Raw genomic sequence first — 19,509 nt, 5'->3', positions numbered from 1 at the left:
ATCAGGGTACAGGCCTAATTTCTAATTCACCTGTATTGTCCAGAATAGATTGTCCAGATTAAAGAATTTTCCTCAAGAACAAAACATTTCTGCTTTTTCAATTTAACAATATCTAAGCATAATTAATTAGAAATGTGATGAGGTACACTTGCGTGGCTCAGTCTTAACTCTTGATTTTGGCTCAGGCCATCATCTCTTAGATAGTGAAATCCAGTCCTGCATCAGGCTCTATGCTGACAGTGCAGAGCCTGTTTAAGACTAGCTGCCACCCCCCCCACCCAACACCTCCCCTCCCTGCTCTCTGTCCCTCTCTCACTTGTGCATGTGCACTCTTTCTCAGAATAAACATTTAATTTTTTTTAACGCTTATTCATTTTTGAGAGACAGAGACAGGGCATGAGCTGGTGAGGGGCAGAGAGAAAGAGAGAGGAAGACACAGAATTGGAAGCAGGCTCCAGGCTCTGAGCTGTCTGCACACAGCCCAATATAGGGCTCAAACTCACGGACTGTGAGATCATGACCTGAGCTCAACCAACTGAGCCATGCAGGCACCCCAACAAATAAACATTAAAAAAAAATAGAAGAAATGTGATGAGACATCAGACGTCCATTAGTGGAAAAGGAATGCTATTTCAGGAGTTCTGAATTTTAAAGCAAATATTAGAAGAAAGGAATATAACACAAGTTTTTAATTTTAGATATGTTGCTTTTATTCAAAAGAATATCCGCTTGACAACTTAAATCACAAAATTTGGACCAAACCACGAGTCTGCTGAAATAGTCCTGTGAGGTATGTATCTGCACAGCCACAGGGACTGACAAAGTCTTTTCGTCTCTTGTTGCTCTCAAATGCTGAGAACTGTGGTAGCTGAAACCACTGTTCTAGTGGACAGTTATAATAATTATTTCTTCATCTTGTTCCCTACAGAGCTGCCCAAAGTTATCTTCTGCTCCTGGGGTTGGACCGTGTTTTTGTGAAAGTTACAATATTGCTATTTACAAATATCCAAATAGTTCTTTTGATTTATATGATCTAACTCTGAATCATAGAAGTATTACTATGATGTTTAAAACACTGATTGACTACTTACTTTAAATACTCTCTCAGATCCCTTACATGTTTATTACCAGTGATCAGTAAAGAGGACATAATAAGCAGGTCTAAAATTCTGAGATGTCTACATGTTCCCTTTTTAGTTTAATAAGACTTCACTTTATATAGTGTTTTTGTATGTTACAAAGTTGGTACAATACACCTCTACCAGGAAAGTCTTAGAAGGAATTCCAAATATTACAATAAAATTGTAACTAGAAACATGACACACGAAGCAGAATACATGCACAGAAAATTAAATCCTTTCCAAAAAATGACACTGCTGTAGCCCTACACCAAATCTGTAATTGGTGAAAAATCCATTTCTAGTCTGGTAAATGGTAGTATAGCAACCTCTTAACTCATTAGCTTTTCAACTTGTGACTGCCGCTGAAATGTTTTCTATGAAGCATGCCACTGTCTGTATTAGACATTTGATTTGGAAGTGTAGAATTAGGATTCATGAAGTCTTGATATATAACCTTTCTAGACCTTTCCTTTAGGATCACCTAAGTTATGGTACTCCAATGTGTTCTGAAAGACTTCCCAAGGATCCCACTTTCTCTCCTGCTTCCCCTCTCCATAACCTTCAGATCTACTTGAACCCATACTAGGGAGTCTACTAAGAGTATAATACCTGCTCAGTCACTTATTTGTGTGTGGCTTCAGGCAAAAAAACTTTGACCTGTAACATATGGGTTTCATCTGTGAAAAGGAAGGCCTTCACATAACTATCCTAACGATAAAAGTATGCAAGAAATGCTTTAATTATAATGTGCTATATTTAAGCACTTTTTCTCTATGACAAGCAGCTTTGGCCTAGGCCCAAATTAGAAAACACTGTTACTGATACTTCATTCAGCATCTCATTAATTGATGACTAATTAGTCTGATGAACTTGAGAGAATGTGATAGATTTGGTTTTCCTCTCCCTATCACTACATAATGAGGCTCACTAATACATGAACGGACAGTATGACTATCAGTGACTGCAAGTAACAGATCCAACACTAACCCTTAGCATCAAGGACTAGTTCACAAATGAGCAGTTCACAAATGAGCAGTGCCACCTGAGGGAGTTACGATTTCATAACACTTGTGGCTTTGAATATTCTAAACCAGAAAATTGCAGATGAGAGCACTGGGGACTTAAGCTGTAGCTATCAAAAAAGCAAGATAACTTTCTTACTGAATTGCCTCAGACATTTGCGCATTCGGTTAGACCTGAGGAATCTGGGCTCTATGCTGCCATCTAGGGACAGTATTGCAAAAGTTTTCTGACCAGAGAAAAGCAAATTTGGCTGTTTTGTTGGTATAGCTCACCAGTAATTTCTCTTGTCAAATTTAAATAGTGTTCCTTTACCCTCCTAATGTCTTTAATGCTCATTGCCATGAAAATCTACTTTCCTTAGAAATGCATCAAACTACTATGTGTTTGCAGTATTATAGAGGTTCCTGAAAAAAATTTCCCTTTACAGTTACTTGTATATACTATTCTTATAAAAGGACCAAACTCTTGTTTAAATGTCATAAGTGAGAAAATCAAGAGTGCTGACTGGAGATAAACGTCTTATATCTTATTAATTCTTCTATTGATTAAGAAGTGTCTTATAAGCTAGTATATGAAATCAAATTATAAACTTCAAGTTTCTTCTTTCACTTTTAGCTGTTAGCAAACAATTATATCAGAATGGAAAAGCACAGCTGCTCCAAGTACATAAAACTTAGCTAGTACTGAAAGAAACACTGACTTTCCCCCAATATTGTACAATATTTTATTGTAACAAAAATATTTAAACGTATCTCATACCAATATATTACCATATAGGTACTCACTGAGAAGGATAAATTGGATAAACTGTAAAACAATATCTTACTATATACATCCAATTAATCTGAGTAATTTTTGGAAAAAAAAGATATAAAAATCATCCCTTTTTATATAATTCCATATTTTTTCCAGATACTTCATAGACAACATAGAATCAGCATATAATTGTAAATTATTATTATAATTCTAACCTTAATATTAGAACCTGTACATGTAAAAATTCCAGTCATATATTGCTAGACATTTGCCAAATGAAATCAAATGTTTGTCATACAGTGGTTTTACGCTCGTATAATAATATTCAAATGCCATATGCTGCCATGGGTCCTTCTGTTTGATTTCACGTATTAGCTGAAATATTTTAGTAAACTCACATTTTTTCACCTGTTTAGTCTCTGTGTTATCACCTCTCGATACATAATAGAGATGTAGATGAGCAACAAAAAGATGACAAAGAAATCATCTAGAAAGCCTAGAATTCCAAACAAGGCTTCAGGTACAAAATCTAGAGGTGATATAAGATAGAAAAAAGCTCCCATTAAACAAAGTATTATCCTGATGCGGAACATCCAGAAAAGGCCCCCGACTGAAAACATTTCCCTGAATGCATGCCTCAGTAAAGTAGGTAGATCCATAATTCTTTCCATAATCTGGCAGAGGAAAGAACAAATATGATTTGTCATCTAATATGTCAGACTTCAAAATAATATAATTTTCTTACAATGTGCAAACTCCGTTAACATGAGTTAGGAGTTTCATATATTTTCTAGTTACACATTTTACTTCAAACAGATCTTTCATTACTAGGTTCTTATAAAATAGATCTTATTGCAGATAACTGAAAGGCAACTAAAATGTCCACAAACTTGAAAATAGAGGATACAGTGAGGCAAAACTCAAGTCCTCTATTATTTGAATTAATAAAATAAACGAAATGAAGAACTTATCAAGTCTCAGCTCTAAAGTCAGACAGGTCTGGGTTTAAACTCCAAGTCAATCACCTTGGGGGAAGTTGTTTAACCTACTAGAGATCCAGCAACAACTAATGGAGTATGATATGCCACAAGGACTAGTAAGAACTAAAAGAGATATTGTATACAAAAGATCTTTATAAATTGCTAGACAATATATAAGTAGTATACGTTAAAGACACGGTAACTCGGAGGACTCTGACAGTCTAAGAACAGCAATGAAAGGGACTCCATCTTAGGATGTTTATTCGGCTTAACTTGAGTTTAAGTGAATTACTAACTGCCACAGTGATTTTTGGAAAGCCAGACCCTACCTTTCTGAAAATGATTAAGTTTCTGAATATGTACAGAAACATCAATTACTGGGATTTTACATAAGAGAGCATAATTTTCACAGCTGAAATTTTACAAATTATATAGATTTTTGAAAATTGAGGGATTCAGAGAAATTAGAACCCTCAGACACTACTGGTGGGAATGAATGGCCTCCTTGGAAACAATCTGGCAGTTCCTCTAAATGTTAAACATAGAGTTATAATATCAAGCAATTCCATAATGAATTACCCAGGAGAAATGAAAACATATGTCCAAAGAAAAACTGGTACACAAATGTTAATGGAAACATTATCCATAATAGCCAAAAAACAGAAACAATTCAAATGTCCATCAACTGAATGGATAAACAAAATGTGATATATTTGGCCACAAAAAGCAATGAAGTTCTGATAGATGTATTACAACATGGATGAACCTTGAAAACACTAAGTGAAACAAGCCAAAGACAAAAGGCCAAATACTACATGATCCCATTTCAATGAAATGACGAAATATTCAAAGTAGCCAAATCTATAGAGACAGAAAGTAAATTAGTGGTTGCCAAGGGCTGGGGGTAGGGAACAGGAAAGGGGACAATGGGAAAGGATGGCTAAAGCTTTTGGAATGATGAAAATATTCTAAAATTAATTATGGTGATAATCCAATTATATTTACTCTGAATACATGAAAGACCATTGAACTGTATACAGGTTGCACTTTATGACATGTAAAATACATCTAAATAAAGCTGTTAAAATAAGTACTAGTATCTATTTGTATTGCTTCGAGCGAGTTAGTTTATCCTGACTGCAAACTTCTCATTTGTTTTGTGTAGTTTGTTTGTTGACTACATGATCTAGAAGGTCCTGTGTGGTAATGAACTACCATGACTTCTCAATATAACTTCTTTCTTTATCTCATTTCTCAGGGGCTAGGAGATGCAGAGAAACTGACCAAAGGAAGAAAGTCACTTCCTGTGGTCATTCCACTGTAACAGTTCAGCTATTTTTTAATAATCTGTATAATTCCTATATATCCAAGTCTAGGTATGTATCTTGTGTGTTTAACAAGTACCAAATGAGAGGGAGGGGGAGATAAAAATGGGAAGAACTATTTTCTAAGCAAACAGTTTTATAAACTCCACCAGATTATCTTATAAATCCTTTTTGGAAAACTGGTCACAAAAAACAAAATGGTCTTTTTAGAATCATTCTAAATGTTAATTTCCTATTCTTTATGGGAGAAACTAATATTGAAAGCAAGACAGGTGCACAACTTTCACAAAGTCTATAGTCAGTTACTTTAAAGAATTTTTTTTTTTTCAACGTTTATTTATTTTTGGGACAGAGAGAGACAGAGCATGAACGGGGGAGGGGCAGAGAGAGAGGGAGACACAGAATCGGAAACAGGCTCCAGGCTCTGAGCCGTCAGCACAGAGCCCGACGCAGGGCTCGAACTCACGGACCGCGAGATCGTGACCTGGCTGAAGTCGGACGCTTAACCGACTGCGCCACCCAGGCACCCCTCAGTTACTTTAAATATTCTAGTGACCAGATAGGATATCTTTTGAATATTTTTCTGTCCTTTATCAGAGCTATTTGTTCACTTCTCAGATGGTGTCATTTATATAAAATCTATAATAAATAGATAAGAAGTATGAAATGGGTTATTAAGAAATGTTTATATATTAATCACAATCTTACTTCAACTTTGGAGGTGACAGAATATCAAACTAAGAGCTAAATGTTTCTATTACACTATAATTTCATAACCTACAAAGATTTCTTATTTATTAAATATCTGATATGTACCAAAAAAATAATAATTGAGCAATGGTATGCTTCACACTTACAAATATTAATAGATATCTTAAAATGATTTATTTTTAAGGTCAGTGGTAGTCTTGAATTTGGAACATGTGAATTTTCAAAGAATCATCCTATAGATGTTACTGCAGAATATGTAAAAAAAAAATTGCTGGATGAAAAATAGCAGAAGAGGCTCCCAGATAACTGTGGATTAAATTTTCTTTCTGTTTAAACATCTAGAATATTTACCCTTTATCCACATGGGTATGCCTTTAAAGGTATATGACATCACAGTATAAGGAACATGTGCAAGGGTGCACAAGAGCACACAAGTGTTTAATATTGAAGCATTTTAACAGCTTATATTCTTTTTTTTTTTAATTTTTTTTTCAACGTTTATTTATTTTTGGGACAGACAGAGACAGAGCATGAACGGGGGAGGGGCAGAGAGAGAGGGAGACACAGAATCGGAAACAGGCTCCAGGCTCTGAGCCATCAGCCCAGAGCCCGACGCGGGGCTCGAACTCACAGACCGCGAGATCGTGACCTGGCTGAAGTCGGACGCTTAACCGACTGCGCCACCCAGGCGCCCCTTAACAGCTTATATTCTTGATGGAAAGTAGTAGTATCAATTCTTAAGGATAGCTTATTAATCTATTCAACAAATATTAAGGGCCTACTGTATACCAGGGCACTGAAATTGGCAATGAGAATATAACAGTGAATATATAAACATGGTCGTTGCCCTTATGAAGCTTTTAGTTTACTGAGAAAAGGATACTGAACAAGATTTGAGTACTGTTTGTAATAAATGCTACAAAGGGAAATGTATAGAGGACAATAATAGAGAATACCTTAGCTGATCAGGGCAACCCTCTTTGAAGAAGGTCTATTTAAGAGCGACCTAAAGGATAACAAGAGCAGAGGGACAAGCACCCCAAACCAAGGGGTCACATGTGAAAGCATTAGATGGAAAGACTTGGAGTGCATTTTGAGAGCTGAAAAGTGACTGGTGGAGGTGAAGCATTTTGGGTGAGGGGAAGGGAGGGACCAGGTCATACAGGGCTGTGTAAGCACAGTAAGGAGTTGGAACATTATTCCACAACATTGGAAGTTTTAAAATATAAGAATATCATGGTCTTACTTATGTTTTCAAAATATCACTTGGGCTGCTGTGCAGAGAAAAAAGTCACAGTGAAGAGGCTACTTGCAGTTATTCTAAGCAAGAGATGATGGTGGCTTGGGCTAGTATGATGGCTATAGACACAGGACATTTTTATGAAATTAAAATGACAGGATCTCCCAAAAAGAGAGAAAAAAATGATACAACTTATTTATAGATCAGATGAAGGGAATGAGGGAAAGGAAATCAAAACAATTAAGACTGAAAAAAGAGTAAACTGAGTTGAGGAGACAAGCAATTCAATACTGTACATGTCACGTTTGAGGTGCCTATGGAACATCCAAGTGGATATAGAAATGTATAGTCTAGAGCTCAGAGGAGAGGTCTAGGCCCTCCATATAAATCTGTACTTAGAATATTCTGATTTTTGAAGTACATAGTCATGCACATGTTTCTAGAATTGTTAGATTTTGAAACAACTGGAATGAGTCAGTAAAATGTGACAGTATATAATCTATCAAACGCCTTTTTTGGGAGGAGGAGGTAAACTGTAAAATGAACGTGTTCTTTAAAAATCAAATGTTTTTGAGTAGCTAAAATGATAAACCAAAAAAACTGCCTAACACCGAGGGTTACTTAGGAAAACATTTCAAACAGGAAACCAGGGTAAGTAAAAAAGAGGAAAACACAACTGTAAAATTTTTCAGAAGATCCCAAGTTATAAGCCTCTTTTATAAAGACTTTTATAATCCTTTTTTTTTTTTTTTTTAGACAGAAAACTGTAGTTCTTGGGAAAGCTGTAACTCAGTGATTGACAACAACGATGAAGTTTGTTAAAACTTTACCTAAACACATAAACAATGAGATTCTTTTACAGTCAAAGAATACTTGTTGGTAAATCTCACCTTATCAAAAAGAAGTATCATTATACTGTAACTTTGCACCTGCTATAACATTACTTACAGATCTGGGCTGCCCTGAGAATCTCCGGTTATAATCATTAATATCTTGACGCAATGATACAACATCCTGAGACTGGTCATTTTCACCAAATACTGTTAGCAGTAAAGTTACCTGTATATTACAAAAAACAAACAAAAAAACACTGTTAAACCTTTCTACAGCATTAATTTTTTCATTTTGTGTTATTATTCAACAGAATGAGAAAAGCTTCTAAATTTATATTTCACTCATTTCCTTTAATAAAGGCAACATGGGGAAGAAAGTAAGTTATCATTGCCTTACAATAAAATCCAATGCAAAATGTAATCTGAATTCCTATAAAATCAAATGCGTACCTTAACCAAACACGGGTTCTAATATGTTCCAGTTCACACCAGGGATAAAGCCAGTAGTTCTCTGTTTGAACTAACAAATATTTGAAGATACGAGAACTGAAAAAAATATTCAGGGGCAAAGTGACATAAAAATATATATCACTCTGAGAGAGAAAAATTAGGGAAGTTGGTTTTTTGTTTTTTTTTTTTTTTGAGGAGGGGGGGTTCACATGCAGGGGAGGGGCAGAGAGAGACAGAGAAAGACAGAGAGAGAGAAAATCCCAAGCAGGTTCCGTGCTGTCAGTACAGAGCCCAACATGGGGCTCGATCCTATGAATGGTGAGATCATGACCTGAGCTGAGATCAAGAGCAGGACACTCAACCAACTGAGCCACCCAGGTGCCCCTGGAATTTCTTTTTTTTGATCAAAATTATTCTTCAACCTCACTGGTATTTGAAATATCTTTGAATACTACCAAACAGAATACAGAGATTAAGTTATTGCAGGGACCCACTCTCAAGCACCCATCCCTACTATAATCAAAAAGGGTAGGGGCACCTGGGTGGCTCAGTTGGTTGAGTGTCCAACTTCGGCTCAGGTCATGATCTTGTGGCCTGTGAGTTTGAGCCCCGCGTCAGGCTCTGTGCTGACAGCTCAGAGCCTGGAGCCCACTTCAGATTCTGTGTCTCCCTCTCTCTGCCCCTCCCCAGCTCATGCTCTGTCTCTCTCTCTCTCTGTCAAAAATAAATAAACATTAAAAAAAAAGTTTTTTTTTTCTAAAAAGGTAATTTGTGACACTGTAATATAACACAATATTTTTAGCCTGGTTCCTCCATGGTAGAGGTGAGTATACACAAATATCACAGGAACATAACTGGGGTAATCTGAAGATGACAGTACCTTGAAAAATCAGTATATTTAAAAATATAACAATGTCTATAGAAATGCTAAATGTATGATGAGATACAAATGGGAAGGAGCAGTAACAGATTTAGGTTTAAATCATCTAGGTGTTTTTATCCTTCATCAGTTCAGCTTTCCAAACAGATGCTTTCCAAACAAAGGACTGACAAAGAACTGTAGGTGGTAGGAAAGCAGGTACAGCCTGTTTTCACAAATATGTTAATAAAAATGCATCTTTCAGTAAATAATAATTGAGTACCTATTGTGGGCCAGGCACTGTATTAAGGGCTACATGTACCCCAAAATGAAGACATAGCCCTGCCCCTTGCTAACCACAACACCCAAGATAGAAGGGGAGGCAGACCTGTTCAACAGCCTGTTACAAGGCACTATGGTGGGGGTTATAATGATGCTTCAAAGGAAGGACTTCTGCTTGGGGTGCTCAGAATACTGGAAACATAAGCTGGCCCTTGAAGTGCAGATAGGACTATTGGTATGTTAGCGTATACATTCAGGAAGAGAAGTGGTGAGTATGTTACAGTCGGAAGCAGCAGCCTATGCACTATTTCCAGCGAAACAGGATGGGGAGCAGGTATCTGCCACCTGTCTTGCTTCTAGGATGAATTATTCTACAGTTAGGGAACCAAAAGCTATTATATAAAAACAATTTTATCTCCACCTCTTTAACCTCTAGCAATTTATGGGTGATCCAAAGGATATCACCTGCTAATACATATATACCCTATGAAAAGCCATGGATAGAGCCAAGAAGGGGACAGGTGGTGGAACTAGCTCTTTAATGCTAGACCTATGGCCTGGTCTCAGTGTTGCTGGCAGATAGCTAAAGATTATGAGAGGTGGTACTGGCAAATAAACTTCAGTGTTGACTGCTTGTGTCACATATTAAATCAGCCACAGAGGCAGTGCCCAAAAAAAAAAACAAAAACAAAAACAAAAACTATTTTCCTCCTGCCATGTGCTACAAAGTCAAATGTGAAAGACGCAGAATTTGGGAATGTACAAGCAAGGAGGAAAAAAGATAAAGCCCTGAACCTCTCTCTCTACACCAAAAAGGGAGGCAGTAATGGGGGTAAGTGGATGGCCAGAACAAAGGTTGAAAGTATCTGTGCATGTGCATTCATATAACAATAAGTCCAAAAATCAGACAAAATTAAACAATAATCTTAGAGATGCATGCTAAGGTAATAAACCTATAAAGAAAATCAAGGAAATGCTTATCATAAAAGTCAACAGTAGTTGCCTCTAGAAGATGTAGGAGAGAGTAGAGATTTGGAAGGGGTCCCGAAGAAATTTCTGGGGGCTGTTGGCCAGTTTCTACTTCATCTGAGTGGTGATTATTGAAGTGTTGCTTTGTGGTAATTCAATAAGCAGTACTTCTTTGTTTTGTGTATGTCTGTTATATTCTACCAAGAATTTTTCAAAAATTGTCACCTCTTCTATCATTTTGTTTATTTTCTGATCTCTGTGGGTTTATGCCTTTACAAAATGTCTTGTTCTTTTAGTGGGGTGGCAAGCAATAGTAAATATATGTGTTCAATTTGACATCTTAACTTGGAAGCTCTCTATCCTTTTCAGGACTTCATTTTGCACTTTGGAAGACTTCCTAAGGAGCTGCTGTCTTTTTCATGTTCATAACTCATTACTAGAAAGGTATTTTTATTTTAATTTTCTTAATGTTTATTTATTTTGAGAAAGAGAGAAAGACAGAGTGTGAGCAGGGGAGGGGCAGAGAGACAGGGAGACACAGAATCCAAAGCAGGCTTCAGGCTCTGAGCTGTTAGCACAGAGCCCTATGCGGGGCTTGAACCCACAAACCATGAGATCAGGACCTGAGCTGAAGTCAGACACTTAACTGAGCCACCCAGATGCCCCAATATTATTTTAAATGAGAAACAAGTATATAGGAAATTATGAAAAAATAGTATACAACTGTTAGAATGTTCTGTTTTACTACATTTGCTAATTAAAAAACTAAGACTTAATTTTCTCGGGTTTTTCAGTATTTTGTTTTTCCAGTTTGTCAAAGAAATTGAGAAAATGTGGCACATATCATCTGTGCTAACATTTCAGTCTTCAATATATGTTTATAAAAACTGTCTCCCTCCTGAAGTAGCTTCTGTACTAACTATAACGGTCTGATCTGTTCTGGATAATGTAATGTGGTTATGTCTCCAAAAGAGACATTTTATGAGACTGACGCGCTGCCCGCTGCGCTAAGAAGGCACCTTAAAACAGACATTTTAAAAAATTATTATCCATCATAGAAAGCTACCTACACCCTCACTGGAGAAGGGCAGATTAAAAATAAATAAAAAAGGAAAAATATTTTTTTCAAAAGAAGTATATGTAGGGGAAATATCTGTTTAAGCTTGATTAGCTAGTTCAGTTATTCCTTTGCTAGTATTATAATAAAGACTTATTAGAATTTTAGGGAGGATTCATTTAGCAGCTGTTTTTTATTACAACTAAAGGATTTCAAAGGGAATTTCTTTCTTTTTTTTTTTAGTGTCTGTAAGACACTAAAAAAAAAATAATGGAGGGATGCCTGGGTGGCTCAGTCAATTGAGTGTCCGACTTGGTTTTGGCTTAGCTCATGATCCCAGGGTTGTGGAATTGAGCCCTGCATCAGGCTCTGCACTGAGTGTGGAGCATACTTGAGATTCTCTCTCTCCCTCTGTGCTTCTCCCCCACTAGTGCTCTCTCTCTCTCTAAAATAATAAAAATAAAAATAAATAAGGGGGTAACATTATAGAAGTTTGGAAAAATAGAACTACCCTATGATACAGCATCTGCACTGCTAGGTATTTACCCAAAGGATACAAAAATACTCTAATAGCCAAATTACAGAAATAGCCCAAATGTCCATCGACTGATGAATGGATAAAGAAGATATGGTATGTATGTACAGTGGAGTATTACTAAGCCATAATAAAAAATGAAATCTTGGCCATGTACAATGATGTGGATGGGGCTAGAAAGTATTATCTATGTGAAATAAGTCAGTCAGAGAAAGACAAATATATGATTTCACTCATATGTGGAATTTAAGAAACAAATGAGCAAAGCGGAAGAAAAAAGAGAGAGAGGCAAACCAAGAAACAGACCCTTAACTATAGAGAACAAACTGATGGTTGCAAGGGGGGGGGGGACGGGTAGGGATGGGTTAAATACATGATGGGATTAAGGAGTGCACTTAATCCCAGATGAGCGCAGGGTGATATATCCAAGTGTTGAATCACTATATCGTACACCTGAAACTAATATTACACTATACGTTAATTAACTGGAATTTAAATAAAAACTTTAATAAAAATAATTCAAAATTTAGATACAGAAATTATACAAATTTACAAAATAAACTAGCATAAATGATGCTTTCTGGATACAAACATTACCGTTTGTCTACAGATTGGACAACTGATTGCCCCAAGCCATGAACCGTATCGCCAGTATGCAATAATGCAGGTACCTAATGAGAAAAAAAACCATTAATACTGATGTTTTAAATTTTAAAGCCCATGAGTCCTCAGAAAGTTTCAAATTTGAAATATTTTTATAGCATCATCTTATTTTAAAATATTTTTATTTCATTTCATTTCAGGCAAATTCAAATCTGGTAATAATTCCCAGCCATTAAAAAATATTTTTATTTGAACTACCAATTAAGATAAAATTATACAATCCAAAGCAAGAATACATTAACTGCTTCAATACTGTGAGGCTTAATAGAAAATACTGCATTTCCTATGTAAAATAAATGAACATCACTGCAAATATGATAACCAACAAATCACAGCATAAATTTTCTGTTCCAAATGGTATATATGTTACAAAAACATAGCTTGTATTTTTTAAAAAATTTAGAATGCCAAATTACAGTAGTATCAATAATAATAATAAAGTACTATGAATAAGGAACCAAAGGATACAAAAATTACATGCTACCTGACCTAATAAAGTTTATAATCTAGTTCAATAATTCAACCAACTTTTGTACTGGATAGATCTGATTTTTCTGCCTGAAGCTGTTCATGAGCAGCAAAACAACTAAACACAGCTTAAAGGAAGAGTTTATAGACCTCAAAATTAGCAGGTAAGCTAAGTGTATAAGCACTAAAGTTCAGACCAGTAACAAATGAAGAAGGAATATTTATTTTATTTTATTTTATTTATTTATTTATGAAGAAGAAGAAAGAGGAGGAGGAATACTTTAAAATCCTATCTGATGTTTAAGGGCCCAATTCATTTCTTCTCTGCAGGACGCCTGTTTCTCAGACCATTCAGGTCCCATTGTGAATCTGAACTAAGTGCTTCCAGTCTCATTTCTACCTCCAAGATCTTTTCTGTATTCTTTAAAAAAAATTTTTTTAAGAAGAGTTTTTTTCTAATGTTTATTGATTTTTGAGAGAGAGAGAGAGAGAGAGAGAGAGAGAGAGAAAGAGAGAGTGCGAGCAAGGGGCAGAGAGAGGGAGGGAGACACAGAATCTGAAGCAGGCTCCGGGCTCTGAGCTGTCAAGATAGAGCCCAGTGCAGGGCTTGAACTCATGAACCATGAGATCGTGACCTGAGCCGAAGTCGGATGCTTAACAGACTGAGCCACACAGGCGCGCCCCATCTGTCTTCTTATCCTTGTCTTAGCAACCTAGGTTAGCCCTTCTGCGTTCCTTATTCTGATTCTTCCAGATCAAATAAATGTCTAGAATTTGGAATAAGCAATGACAGTCAAATTGAGAAGTCCAAGGTGACATACTGAAATCAATCAGAAGGTAGTTAAATCTCAAACTATGTAATATTAACTTTAAGTACAAAAGGTATGTAGGAGAGAGAATTCTGGGATATATCAGAGAGTCATTTGTAGATGAGAAAGGATTCGAACTGAACTTTGTAGGATAGGTAAGATTTAGAAATAGAAAACGGGAGGGAGGATGCTCCAAGTTTTATGAATAGCAAAGAGCAAATACCAGAAGTAGAACTAAGTGGTATTTAAAGAGACTGGTGAGCATCCAACGGGCTAAGCAAAGGCTATCCAAATTGGACATTACAGTGACTGTGGGGAAAAACTGGTTCAGTGATTTAAAGATGAATTTAAAAGCTAAAGAATTTTTATCTGATATCTTTTCCTACTTGCAGAGTGCTGTGTTAGCTAATATTTATTAATTTGAGCAATCTAATTTCATATAGAAACTATATGAAAGCAAAACTTATAAATCTTGTCAGTATTAACATCTGTAATGATGCCTTAGTTTTATCTATGACTTTTTCACTCAAAAGTTCAATGTGTTTTGACATATGTTAACTTATTTAATCCCACATCTCTTTTCTACAAATTGGGGTACAGATGTCCTTGTTTTGCAAATTATGTAATGGCCACTGCCTGCACAGAAAAACTATGGTCCAGCAAATCAAACACTTCAGTTCACATACATCTGCTGTGATATGCTTAATGTTTTCCCTTTTCTTCAACCTTCCCCCTGTATAAAAAGAGAGATCCACCTAAATAAGATGGTGGGAGAGACAATGACATTAATCTGGGTCACAATCTCTCTCAATGTATTTATTTGTAAAATGGGAAAAACACCTCATAAGACTGCTGGAGAATTAAATAAAACAATGTGGGTTACAAATGCAAGTAAGATGAAGTCTGTTGCTGTTATTATTCTTAACACACTGTAAAGGAACAGAACTGTAGTTCCATATATAGGAACCAAGCTAAGGTGCTCTGGATATATACGGTATCAGTATACTTGAACTACCATTCAAAGAAACACATTTCTGTTTGAGAAGCTGAGTAACAAGTTTTTTGAATCTTTGAACCTAGAGACAGTAAATAAGTGTCTAGCAAGTACAGCAGGATATCAGAAGCAATCTACCCAATTACGTCAGACCCAGAAACCAAGAACACAATACAGCCATCTTTGAATTGACTAGGTTATCCACTCAGTGAATTACCTAAGCCTGGGCTGGCAAATAGAGTTCATCTAGCTTGCCAAACCGCACTGATTCTTAACACCTGTCCAAAGTATTGTGTTAAAGGATGGCCATTTAGGCCATATCCAGACTCAGAAAGAATGTCCAATTGATTAGGAATATCTACCAGAGGTTCGAGAGGGGGAAAAGTATCTGCTTTCTCTGTGGTCATTTAATTCCCTGTAGCTGATCTTTCATAATTTTGCTGCTCATTAGCATTCCCAACAGACAAAGACACTGAAATAAGTGTTTTATAATTTGTTAGCTAATTTAGACAAAACCTTTAGGGAAGACAATGAAATTAATGGATGATGCAATAATAGGACTGGTCAGGTATAGAAAAGGTATAGAAAACCCTGCATTGCATGATATGGATTTCAAAGTATTTATGCCATCCCTGAGAGCATAAATAATAGCACTATATACCTAATAATTCTATATAATCCCAAACAAAAGATACAATAGGGAGAAAGAAACTTAAAGGATCATTGTATGCTATATTTTAAATTAGTCTTAAAATGGAAAATGGGTACATTTTGGGAACAATTAGAACCCTATCTTGAATATAGCCATTGGAACAAGAAAGAAATACTACAAATAAAACAACAGGTCTAGTGAATGGATAAATGTTAAGTAGAGAGTAGTTATGTAAGCCACTAATCACGTAATAGAATTGACCACAGGGTTTGAAGTAGACCTACATTTAAAATCTGGCTCTTTCTCTGGCTGGGTTACCCTTTATAAAATTTCTTAGCTCAGTTTCAGTTTCCTCGTATCTGGAGTTTGACACAATGAAGTAACTTAAATGTCCAGCACATAGCAGGTATGTAGTAACTGACTCTCCTCAATCTCATAGGAGCACAATAAGCAATGACTATATGATACCTCGTTCTCTATGAAATCTTTCTGGAGGAAAGAAATGCCCAGAGGTAGAAAGCACCCCTTACTGATACTAAGTAAGTGTGAAATTGGTGTTCCCTTCTTGTCCTACTATATGCTCTGTGTTCTTATTCTCTCTTACAAACCCTCCTAAGGTCACACACACACACACACAACAGGCTAATAACTTTTGTGCTGACGCAGGATAAAAAGGAGGTAGGAGAGCTAAGGGCAGGTCTTGGGCAGGGTCCTTGAGAGAACCTTCCTGCCTTGGGAAGGACTACCAAAAAGTGATAAACAATGAAGGATTCAATGAATCCCTCATGGTATTCATATACTTGAATTACCATTCAAAGAAGCACATTTCTGTTTATTGAGAAGTTTAATAATTAGGTTTCTTTTAATCTTTGAGCTCACAGATACTAAATAAAAGTGACTAACAGGATATCAGAAGCAACCTACCCCACTTGTGAAATATAAAATGTAAATTAGGAATAATTTAATAATAAATAAAAAGTAAATTAGGAATCCAGCCCATGTACATTTATGGGTCTTGGTCTAAATAGTCACTTTTATCAAATATAGTATTGTTTGCTTACCACAAAAAAGATGTCCACAGTTTGTTTCAACAGGGAAGGAGGCTTGATGTAAACAGATTGGACAATACATGTCAGTGTAGAACTGCTGTCGAGCAGCAGCAGGGGCATCCTGAGGAGAAAACAGGGATTCATAATTACACAATGCACACAGGCTTTCAAAGTTATCTCTTAATTATACTTAAGAACACAGTCAATAGTGTATAATCCTCATCAAGTTTTAGATGTGCATTAGCTTAAAATCTTATAAGTTTGATAAAATTATGAAGCCAAATTGTTGTTTTATTAAGCTCCACGGTCTCTACCTTCCTTCCTGAGCACATTTTAAAGACAAAAACCTACACTGACTCAGGAGTTTCTCTTTCACTGTTAGAATGACTATGTTATTCTGAGAAACACAGGCTGAGCTAATGCAAAAGCTAAAGATATATCAAGCGGTTTCCCAAGTAATAGCTTTTAATCATTTCTTACATCTTTTTCATTCATACATTCCTGGTAAGTGTTGCACGTGTGCCGTGCCTCACAAAGGGACCAGAATTAAACTTGCAAAGAATATTGGTCATTTTGGAAGAAGGAAATTTAATACCATTGGTACCTTGAACTTAATCTTCCACATGGTCAGATTAGTAAAATTTAATGTTCCCCAGTTACATCACTGTTATGAGATTGTAATAGGAATGTTGAATAGAATCATCACTACAAGAAGCATCCAGATATCAAAGAACCCATCAGAATGTAAGTGCTATTGGGGCGCCTGGGTGGCGCAGTCGGCTAAGCGTCCGACTTCAGCCAGGTCACGATCTCGCGGTCTGTGAGTTCGAGCCCCGCGTCGGGCTCTGGGCTGATGGCTCAGAGCCTGGAGCCTGTTTCCGATTCTGTGTCTCCCTCTCTCTCTGCCCCTCCCCCGTTCATGCTCTGTCTCTCTCTGTCCCAAAAATAAATAAACGTTGAAAAAAAATTAAAAAAACAAAAAAAAAAAACATAAAAAAAAAAGAATGTAAGTGCTATGAAGGAGCACTTTACCTATAGGACTCGCTGCAGTGACCCAGGCACTGGAAGGAATCTAGCACAGTATGTAATGTGTACCTTTGAAGATACTTATAAAAAACTATATTCACAGCACCCAGCACACCTCTTATAAAGTAGCCAGCATTAAAAACGTCAAATACCAAAAAAAAAAAAAAAAAAAAAAATTATAGAATTCACTAAATATGAACTATTCTTAGTTGTAAACCAAATCAAAGATTTTTGTCACCTGGGTGCCTGGGTGGCTCAGTCAGTTGAGCATCCGACTTTGGCTCAGGTCATGATCTCACAGTTTGTGAGTTTGAGCCCTGCGTCAGGCTCTGTGCTGACAGCTGGGAGCAGGGAGCCTGCTTCAGATTCTGTGTCTCTTTCTCTCTCTGCCCCTCCCCCACTTGTGCTCTCTCAAAAATAAATAAACGTAAAAAAAAAAAAAAAAAGATTTGTCACCTAAAACTAATAAACATAACCAAAATCTCCTATTTCTTATCAGTCCTAAAATACTAGAATATTCTATAAGCTATGGTCATATCTTGATGTTATAGTCTTTTATATTATTTAAAACAGAAAAACAGAAAAACACATAGCACTTAATTAAGTCTCCCTCTCTACCTTTTATCTTATTATTCTTTGTAAATTAACTAAAACAAAACAAAAACAATTACCAGTTACCAGTGCTGTCCAACAAAACTTTTTGCAGTAATGGATATCTCCTTTATATCTTTGAGTATTGAGTCCTTGAAAGGTGACTAGTGTAATTAAAACATACTGAAATTTAAATTGTATTTAATTTTGGTCAATTTAAAATTAAATGGCTACATATGGGTAGTGGTTACCATACAGACCCGCACAGGAAGGGCTAAGTCACTAGCTTTATTCTAACTAAAGCTACATGCCATGTGTGAGGTAGGTGAACTGGAAAGTGGTGCAAAGAAATCTGGAATATCCAGCTCAGTGTAGGACTTCTGGATAGCCAGATCTATTCATGTAATTCCAGTGTGCATTTAAGTAAATCTTAGTGATCTAACATGTCAGATGGGAATGATACTTGTTGCCTTACTTGCGTTTCCAGATTAAATAAGATAGTTGTAATGTGAAAGCACTCTGTAAATTATAAAACACTATCCCAGTATGAATTATTAATAACAACAGCCCTTGAACAGAGTACTATTAACATGCTTAAGCTATTTTTACATCAGTGAATTGAAATTTTATGAAGGCAGGAATTCTTGTTTGTTTAGCTCACAACTGAATCCTCAAATGCCCACAACAATGTCTGACATATGGTAGATGTTTAATAAATATTTGGTGAATGGATAAATTATAAAACCCTCTTTGGAATTAAAATTTAATTGGTGGGAAATCAATTTTTAAGGGTTGTTTTTTTTTGATATTAGCTATCTTGGCATGCAGGTGTATAATATCCTACTTATTCCAGCCTTCATGAAATACATTTCTGGTTCGTAGAGAGTCCATTTGGTTAAAAGCAAAGAAGAGGCAGAAAAGTTTTCTTTTTTTGCCTAACTAGTTTTATTAACTTTGACCACTGAAGAAAAAGAAGAGGAAAAAAAAAAGCCACCCCTTACAGTCATTTCTTTGTAGGTCTTAGATATTAGAAAAATAGCTTATCTAGGGTGCCTGGGTGGCTCAGTTAAGCGTCTCACTCATTTCAGCTCAGGTCATGATCTGATGGTTTGTGAG

The 19,509-nt window shown here is 36.2% G+C and overlaps 1 protein-coding gene across 6 annotated transcripts in view; it reads right to left on the bottom strand.

The window, feature by feature from the left end:
• Positions 1 to 685: 685 nt before the first annotated feature.
• The window catches only part of RNF170 (ring finger protein 170), a 44,027-nt gene continuing 25,203 nt past the window's right edge, over positions 686 to 19,509 (bottom strand). For all 6 annotated transcript variants that reach the window (XM_030312526.1, XM_030312523.1, XM_030312525.1 and 3 more), the window contains 4 exons: positions 16,789 to 16,897; positions 12,739 to 12,812; positions 8,105 to 8,215; positions 686 to 3,574 (listed from right to left, as the gene is read on the bottom strand). In XM_030312526.1, coding sequence (XP_030168386.1) covers positions 3,305 to 3,574; positions 8,105 to 8,215; positions 12,739 to 12,812; positions 16,789 to 16,897 — 564 coding nt within the window. In that variant the 3' untranslated portion in view covers positions 686 to 3,304. The remainder of the gene's footprint in view (positions 3,575 to 8,104; positions 8,216 to 12,738; positions 12,813 to 16,788; positions 16,898 to 19,509) is intronic.

Source organism: Lynx canadensis, chromosome B1 (genome assembly GCF_007474595.2).
Source record: "Lynx canadensis isolate LIC74 chromosome B1, mLynCan4.pri.v2, whole genome shotgun sequence".
Lineage (NCBI taxonomy): Eukaryota > Metazoa > Chordata > Mammalia > Carnivora > Felidae > Lynx > Lynx canadensis.
This window is presented reverse-complemented; position numbering and strand designations above follow the sequence as displayed.